Source organism: Arachis ipaensis, chromosome B2 (assembly GCF_059453495.1).
Source record: "Arachis ipaensis isolate K30076 ecotype BB chromosome B2, ASM5945349v1, whole genome shotgun sequence".
NCBI classification, from domain to species: Eukaryota; Viridiplantae; Streptophyta; class Magnoliopsida; order Fabales; family Fabaceae; genus Arachis; species Arachis ipaensis.
Window position 1 is genome coordinate 69,115,123 of NC_142437.1, and position 9,320 is coordinate 69,124,442.

Below are 9,320 nucleotides of genomic sequence, written 5' to 3' on the forward strand. Positions count from 1 at the left end.
CGCTATTTTTGTGTAATTAACAAATACCGTCACACAATTTTGGATTCGAATCTTATAAATTAATAAGAATTATTAGAAAATGAATATATTTTCAATTCAAATACAATTACCTCATATAGTAAAAGATATATGTATCTAAAAGAAAAGAATTAAGAGATTAAAGTGGCATGCGCTGACATACATAAACCTCAAGGAATTGATGCAAAGCAATTGAAGCAATTTGTGAAGACTTACTGAATTATAGTTGTTTGATTATTGACCAAGAGATTGTGTTTGCTTATACAGGTTGGAAAGAGAAAAGCCTTGTGATTTGATTACTAGGAAGTTGTTGTGCATAGGTATGGATCTGCTGTATATGAGTTAGAATGACATGTAATTATGAAACAATTGACACAGTGTTTTGTGCATTACCGAAACTACAGTGACCACAGAATTTTGTACTACTTTTTTACAATAAATTGACTATAGACTTTCCTCTATAAGTAGAGAGGCTGTTTTGATATTTGAACTTGTGATCTAGCAAAAATTTTACCATTCCACCCAGGATTATAGGAAAGTATTAGGAATATATAAATCTTCAAGAAAAAAGAAAAAAAATTGCATTTAACTTGTTTAGTCCTTTGCAACTTTCATCTGCACTTCTAAAATTTCTTATTTACCTCATAGATGTCAGACCTGCAAGTAGTTTTTCCATTTCTATTGTAGGCTGCACACTATTTTGAGTTTATACATTTTTTATTATTTTGAGTTGAAAATTTTGGTTATATATATATATATATATATATATAAAGATTATATATCAATATGTCATTCTAGTTGACCACATGCATGCTGATTATTTGAAACAGGTTTTAGATCTTCTTCAACTTTTGCTGCTAGCTACTTTACTTTGAAAGCTTCAAGTTTTAATATTTGCTGGGAAAGAAAAAAGAAGGGAAATTATCATTTGAAAGAGGTAATTATAATTTTCTTATATTTTTTTTAAATACTATTTAAGTAAGTTTTTAATATCTAATTTGCATATAAAAGAATAAATTTCTCGCCTTTAGAATATATATAGAATTTTATTGAATAGATTTTTTAAAATCCCTATTTGTAGTCCCTCTTAGTCATGTCAATCGATAAGTCATGGATTGGAAAACCACGAACCACGCATGAGTATAAAGATGGTTTAAACAAGTTTTTGGATTTTGCTTTTGAGCATCGATCTCTCGCGGGTCGTCAGATTAAATGCCCTTGTCCGGTGTGTGGTTTTGGCAAGTGGCAAACAAGGGAGAAAGTTTTTGAACATTTAATAGTCAAGCCATTTCCAGAAAACTACAAAGTTTGGTATTGGCATGGTGAAGAAGTAGTTGGAGTTGGGTCACAAGTTCATCAAACTAGTCATATTGTACAAGATGATTCGACATCTCAGCATCCAATGGTAACAATGCTCAATGACGCGTTTGGAGCTGCTGGACCTGACTTGAATGAAGATGGAGATGGAGATGAAGACAACATAGAAGATGGAGGAGATGGAGACAATGCAGCAAATAAAGAGCACAATGGAGAAAATGTAGAATTTTACAAGTTGTTAGAAGATGGCAATGAACAATTGTATGAAGGGTGCACAAAGTATTCAAAACTGTCTTTCTTAATTAGTCTGTATCACATAAAGTGCTTATATAGAATAAGCGACAAAGCCATGACCGAAATCCTCAAGTTATTAAAAGATGATTTTGGAAATGCAAAGATTTCAAATATATTCTATGAGGCCAAGAAAACCATAAATAAACTAGGGCTTAATTATACCAAGATACCTGCTTGCCCTAATGACTGCATGTTATATTGGGGGGAGGATGAAGATTTGCAAGAATGCAAAAGATGCAAGACATCTAAATGGAGCGATTCTAAAAAGAAGAAACCAGCAAAGATCTTGCGATACTTTCCACTAAAACCGAGACTTCAACGATTATTCATGTGTTCTAAGACTGCTCAATCAATGCAATGGCATGCTTCGGCAGAAAAGAAAGATTCGAAGATGAGGCATCCGCGGGATTCTGAAGCTTGGAAGACATTTGATTTACTTCATGATAGGTTTGCCGAGGATCCTCGAAATGTACGTCTTGGTCTTGCAGCTGATGGATTCAACCCTTTTGGAGCTATGCGTACAAACTATAGCGTTTGGCCAGTGGTGCTTATTCCATACAATCGGCCTCCATAGGAGTGCATGAAGCCAACATCACTTATCTTGTCAATGATTATTCCTGGAGAGAAAATGCCGGGGAACAACATAGACGTATACTTACAACCTCTTATTAAAGAGTTAAAAGAGTTGTGGTATGATGGTGTTCAAACATTAGATAGGTTCAAGAATGAAATGTTTACATTGCGAGCAGCATTAATGTGGACAATTAGTGATTTTCCAGGCCTTAGTAACTTATCTGGGTGGAATGTACACAGTAAATATGCTTGTCCTACATGTAACTTCAACACTGATTCATATAGATTAAAGCATGGTGGAAAATGGTGTTTTTTGGGGCATCGCCGTTTCTTAGAAAGGGGTCATAAGTTTAGGCTAAGTCGTGCAAAATTTAATGGAAAAGTTGAGTTGAGGGATCCCCCAGCAGTACTAACAGGGTCAGAAATATTAGAACAACTTGAAGGAATCAATGTTTCATTTGGGAAGGAACTACAAGAAAGTAAAGGTAAGAGGATTCGACGAAAAGTTGTTGAAGAAGATGATGAATCGGGGATGTGGAGGAAGAAAAGCATATTTTTTTATCTTCCTTATTGGGAGTCTAACTTATTGCGCCATAATCTAGATGTTATGCACATTGAAAAGAATGTTTGCGACAATGTGTTATACACTTTGCTCAATGAGACTGGAAGGTCAAAGGATAATCTCAAAGCTCGTAAGGATCTTAAAGAAATGGGTATAAGGAAAGATTTATGGCCAGATGAAAATGGGAGATATCATCCATCTTTGTTCACAATGTCAAATTCCATGAAAGATATATTCTTGCGTACTATAAAGAATATTAGAGTACCAGATGGTCTCTCGAGTAATATTTCACGGTGTGTTGACCTGAAGCAAAGAAAGCTTTCTGGATTGAAGAGCCATGATTGCCACGTTCTTATGCAGCAACTATTACCCATTGCCATACGTAATGTGCTACCAGATAAAGTTACTGCAGTGCTAATAGAGTTGTCTTCATTCTTTCAACAGTTGTGCTCTAAAAGCTTAAGTCTTACAGAACTTGAGAAGCTCCAACCTCGAATAATCCTTACCCTTTGTCATTTAGAAATGTTGTTCCCTCCTTCTTTCTTTACAATCATGGTTCATTTAACCTGTCATCTAGTTGATGAAGCAAAACTCGGAGGACCAGTACACTATAGGTGGATGTATCCTATTGAGAGGTAAATATCACTTTTCAATCATTATTCATTTAACTTATCACTTAGTTATATCTTGCTTAGGTATTTAACCTGTCACTTAATTATACAAACTAGGTATTTAGGTCATTTGAAGTCCTATGTACGAAACAAAGCTAAATCAGAAGGTTCTATAGCTGAGGGATACGTGGCTGAAGAAGCTCTTACATTTTGCTCTCGATACTTAGAAGGGATTGAGACAAGATTTAATAGGCCACCACGTGTTGATGATCGTCCGGATGATAATTGCAGTACACATGTGGATTCTCTTTTTCCACAAATGGGGAACTCAAAGGGAGCTTTCACAGTATTTGAGTTGTCACCTATGGAAAAAAAACAAGCACATCGATATGTGGTTTTAAATTGTCCATATGTCAAACCGTTCATTGAGTAAGTGCTTAAGGATTTTCGTACATGTTTTTTATTTACTTGAAAATAGTTGTTTAGTTAGAGTTAAACTTTCATATCTGACAGTGACTTCAAAGATTTTGTACGAAGACGATCTAAGGGTAGAAGGCCTTCAAATGTAGAGATAGAAAAAAAAGTCAATAAAGATTTTGTTACTTGACTTCCTGCGCAGGTAAATAGAGAAGTGATAATTTTTGGCTAATATTGAGCTAGTATTTGTGGATATAATAACTAATATCTCTATCATAATAGCTTATGAACTCAGATATTATGAATACTGTGCATGAGGATTTGAGATACTTAGCAAGGGGTCCATCACGATATGCCAAGAGGTTTTCTACATTTAGTATTAATGGGTTCTCCTTTCGAACTACCAATCGAGACAAAGGGTTAAAGACCCAGAATAGTGGAGTTTTTTTAATGTCTTCAACTCCTTGTGTTGCTAGCGCTAGTGATGCTGATGTTAGGAATGCTGATTTGTCATATTATGGCAAACTAGAAGATATTATAGAACTAAACTACAATGGCCGATTTCGGGTTACTTTATTCAAATGTAAATGGGCTGACACCACTAGAGAACGGGGCTGTAGAAAGGATAATTGGGGTTTTACTTCTGTTAATTTTTCACGAGTAATACACAGTGGTGACCGAGAGGAGGATGATCCATATATTGAAGCCTCACAAGCTCGAATGGTGTATTTTGTCAATGATGAAGTGAATAAAGATTGGAGTGTTGTCGTGCATTTGAAGCCAAGAGATTCATATGATATGGGCGGAAATGAAGATGATGAAGCATGCGAGAATGAGCCATGGTTAGAGCAAAACTTAGATTCTTTATTTGAAAATGGTGATAATCTATCATTGTTAAGAGAAGAGGTAGATGATGAACTACTAGATAATGACATTGGAGAAGACGAACACATGTCAGAATAATAGGTGAGTTTTATTAATAAGTGGTTTATTATAGAAAAATAATTTTTGTCTACATTTCTTCTTTTTCAATTTAACTTTTGTTTGTAAATTTTACATAAATATGTTGTTTAGATTCATTAATTGATTTAATGGAACTATTAAACCTTGATGCACATTTTATTCTATATTTATTAATTATTTATTTGATCTATTATATAGATATGCCAAAGCAAAAGAAGTACAAGAATCTACTTAAAGCAGCAGCTGCAAATTCTTCACAAGACAAGTCAATAGCAGCTGCAAATTCATCCCGAGACAAGTCGGCAGCTTCAAATGCATCACAAGTCAAGTCCGTAGTAGCTGCAAATTCCTCCCGAGACAAGTCGGCAGCAGCTACAAATTCCTCCCGAGACAAGTCGGCAGAAGCTGCAAATTCCTCCCGGAACAAGTCAGCAGCAGCTGCAAATTCCTCCCGGGACAAGTCAGCAGCTTCAAATTCCTCCCGGGACAAGTCAGCAGCTTCAAATTTCTCCCGAGACAAGTCGACAGCAGTTGCAAGTTCCTCCCGAGACAAGTCGGCAGCTTCAAATTCTTCTGAGCCATCATCAGTTGCTCCAACTATATCTGAGCATCCATCCGAACCTAAACGTAAACGTGGGCGTGAATCTAGGCATTACTGGACTGTTGATGCCATAGGTATGTAATATTCTCAACTGTAATATTCTCCAGCCACCTATCACACCATTTCTTTCACTCCTCTTCCTTTCCAAATTTCACTATCTTCCAATTTACATGTCCTTGTTCAGATTTTTCCCCAAATTAAATCACTTAGTAGGTTAATAGGGGGAACAATTTATCCTTGTGTTACAGTAGCTCATAGGAAAAATATGAATACATGATTGTAATTACTCTAATGTATCCTTTACTGAAATTATGTTACGAGTATATATAGTACATTATTTTCTTGTTTAAATAATGATATTTATCTTGCAGTGGATATTACTAATATTAGCCTATTTTCACCTTGATTCGGAATTCTGATGTATAATATATAGTATTATATATGTAGCTGTTACATTATACCCTGCACAAGAATAATCTTTTATAATATATATCTATCATCATATGTTTTATTCTTTAGTTGCTCAATTACTCATTTATTTATATTTATTTATCTATTTTAGATGAATATGAAAATAGTACACGCCTTCATTTATTAGTGAAGGATGTGCATAATTTGCCAGAAGGTTTGCGCATAGTTGTCAATTTTGATAGACAACATGCAGCAATAGGAGAAGCAGCCGGACTCCTTGCAGGAGTTTGTGGGCAATTGGCCACTGATTGTGTAGCATTTCCAATCAGTTTTGATAAGTGGTCAGACATTCCAGAGAGCTTTTTTGAAAATCAATGGAATATTTTTTTCCAAGTAAGAAGATTACTTAAACTCTAAAGCTTATTTCTTTGTCATTATTTAGTTATATTTGTTAGTTAATATATATTCTTTGTTCCATATTAAAGGCTCGATTTTACTTCAAAGTGTGTGATAGCTTGGCCAAACGATTTCTGCTCCAATCGCTTGGCAAAAAATGGAGGGAACATAGGATAAAGCTTTGGAATGAGTTTTATGATCCGAGGTTGAGTAAAACCGAGATCATAAATAATACACCAGAAGATATTGCTCTTGATCAATGGGCTTTATTCGTAGAATATCGTTTGAAGCCTGAAACTCAGGTAAGTAATTAAGATTGTTAGTGAGTTCTATCACTGTTAGTGAGTAATTAAGACTGTTGGATTCACTGAGAGTTAATTATTTTGAAGCTGAACTTATTCAATGGTTTAAGTTGGCTGATAGGAAATTAAGTATTATATGGAATGTTGTGAATGCATGTTTAACTCTATTTAATTTTGTCCAAACTAATCTTGCAGAATCTTTGTAAGAGGAATCAAGAAATTCGGCAAAAACAAATAATTCCTCATACTTCAGGTGCTAAATCAATTGCAAGAAGAAGGGCTGAATTGGTAATCAAAAACATAAAATAATTATATATATATATATATATTTGTTGATGTATTTGTGCTTCTATTTTTTTGGTGCTGAATAATTATTTGTTAGTTAGGTAGTATCTAGTAGGCATTCTGCATTCATTCATGCACATTTTCGTTCAACCTTGACAATAGTGCATCCAAAAGAATAGAAGCTGGCAGCATTTAGAAAAAGAAAGTAACAATAAATATTTAATCTTGCTTGCCACTTGGGTTAACTTAATGGCTTAAAACCTTCACTGAAAAACAGGGCTTTCAAACCAACTGAATCCATTCTTGAGAAAGGGATTGTAGAAGATTTTTCCCTATATAGTACATGAATCAAAAATATAAAATAATTTTTCCTAGCTTCCTTTTCTGCTTCTCTAAATTCCTTTTCTGCTTCTCAAATAGAACATATTGTTGCTGTTAGTTACTTAATTTTATGCATATCTTTTCTTGGATGATATATTTCTTGATTGAGTCTTTCTACTTTTCTTGAATTTAGACGGAAGAGACGGGAAAAGAAGTTAGTAGGGTTCAAATGTGGGATATCACTCACAAGAAAATAGATGGAAGTTATGTTAATGAAAAGGCTAAAGAAATAGCGGTAAGACTAAAGTGAAATAAGTAACTTGTTTGTATTTATTTTTCTTTCTTTTTTATAAGATAATATTATGTTTGATTCTTTCCCTTTCTTTTTATATATGTAGGAGAAGATTGAAGCATATAGTAGTCAACAAGCGGTGGAATCAACCGTTAATTCTCCTCTTGATGCTCTTGGAGTAGTTCTTGGGAAAGAGCACCCTGGTCGTGTTCGAGGTTTAGGCATGGGAGCTGTTCCAACAGTTGCTTTCAAGAACAACACTACAAGAATTAGTCAAATGAATTTAGGTTCTTCAAATGATGCTGGCACATCAACTACTTGTGGTCCAAATGTGCAAGAAGAGTTGGATACTGTTAAAGCGCAATTGCAAGCACTAGTATCCTATATTGCTTCTAAGGAAGGAGGAAAAATTCCAGTGGAATTGGCTAGAATGTTCCCTACTCAACAAATTTCACAGGTACAAAATACAATTTATGTTCTTAATACCTTATTCCATGTGTTATCTTTGGACTCTTAAGGGAATCTGGGTCAATTTTAAAATTTGACTTTTGAAGCTAGCTTTAACTTTGTTAATTAAAAGCCCACCAACAATTGATTCCTATGAAAAGGTGCAAGCAAGAATGCTAAGAAACATTTTAAAGAAGCTAAGTTAATATTATAATAACCAAAATTAGATTGAAGTAGTAGCTAGCTAATGATGAATTAGATCCTTGTGGAGGCTCAAGCCCTAATCTTAGTTCAAGGTCTAATTCTGAAGATGATGAGGGACCTTGTTGACCAGAAATTTGATCCTCTTGCTGTTGAAGATGATGATGAGGAGGAGGTGATGATGATGATTCTGAAAAGAGTGGTAACTGCCTCATCATCACAATATTATTATTATTGGTTTCATCGTCCATAAGTGGTTGATGAGGCACATTCAAAAGCTCTTTATTATTATTATCATTGTTACTACCAAGATTCCCCTCCAATAAAAATTGTTGATGATGAGTAGTTTGATTTGAAGAAGAAGAAAATTGTTGCTGTTCTTTGATCTTTGCTTTGTCCTTCCTATGAAGGTTCATGTGACCTCCAAGTACTTGTGCATTAGAGAAGCCTCTCTTGCAGAAGTTGCTTTGTTGGATTATATATTAATAGTTTCAGATTCAATTTTATGTGATCTTTGATCTTTTCATTTTTGATTGAATAATTTTATATTAATAGTTTCAGATTCAGTTTTATATCCTTTTTTATTGTGCTCATAATTATATTTTTGTTGTAGGGATTAGATCAAGAGAGTGAGATTCCATCACCAAGAGAGTTAAGAAGTAGGTCTTCTGGAGCGAGCAACAAAGAAGCATGATCTTATATGATAAAGATTTCATGTATTAAGTATTATAGATATATGTTAAGACAAATTATTGAAAAATGTTATCTTAGATACTTTGTTTTTGGATTATGATTTTTTATTTTCGGAGACTGTGTATGAATTAAAAATCTTGTTATGATGTTTGATTCAAGGTTATGCTTTTTAGTTATTGAGATTTTAAAATTTGAGTTCTAAAAATGTCACTTTAAATACATAGTTTCAATCTCATTTTAAAAAGTATAAAATTGCAATTAGGTAAAAATGACGGCTAAAAATGCCATTTTAAACAAAAATGGTGCCATTATATCCTGGTAAAAATGGCAGTTAAAAAATGCAATTTTAAACAAAAATGATGCCATTAAATACTGGTAAAAACGGCGGTTATAAATGTCATTTTTAATGAGAAGGATGCCATTAAACCCAGGTAAAAACGGCGGTTAGAAACGCCATTTTAAACGAGAAGATGCCATTAAACCCAGGTAAAAACGGCGGTTATAAACTGCCATTTTAAACGAGAATATGCCATTAAATTCAGGTAAAAACGGCGGTTACAAACCGTCATTTTAAATAACCACAAAACCGCCGTATTATCCACTGGTTATTACGGCG

General features: G+C 34.1%; 1 protein-coding gene and 1 pseudogene across 1 annotated transcript; both read left to right on the forward strand.

Moving 5' to 3' along the window:
• The first annotated feature begins 877 nt into the window (after window positions 1-877).
• On the forward strand, window positions 878-4,755 carry LOC148574281 (uncharacterized; annotated as a pseudogene).
• A 200-nt stretch (window positions 4,756-4,955) lies between these two features.
• Window positions 4,956-8,705, forward strand: LOC148574282 (uncharacterized). The gene is made up of 7 exons (XM_088505202.1): window positions 4,956-5,430; window positions 5,919-6,160; window positions 6,253-6,465; window positions 6,661-6,753; window positions 7,265-7,366; window positions 7,470-7,820; window positions 8,625-8,705. The coding sequence occupies exons 1-7, from the start codon at window positions 4,956-4,958 to the stop codon at window positions 8,703-8,705; spliced, it is 1,557 nt and encodes a 518-aa protein (XP_088361328.1).
• Window positions 8,706-9,320: the final 615 nt, after the last annotated feature.

What these genes read in the sequence shown, in the direction of transcription:
- LOC148574282 (XM_088505202.1), top strand. Translation starts at nt 4,956, where the DNA reads ATGCCAAAGCAAAAGAAGTACAAGAATCTACTTAAAGCAGCAGCTGCA. An exon ending in CTGGACTGTTGATGCCATAG is followed by an intron (nt 5,431 to 5,918) that starts GTATGTAATATT and finishes TATCTATTTTAG; the next exon opens with ATGAATATGAAAATAGTACA. An exon ending in AAAAGGCTAAAGAAATAGCG is followed by an intron (nt 7,367 to 7,469) that starts GTAAGACTAAAG and finishes TTATATATGTAG; the next exon opens with GAGAAGATTGAAGCATATAG.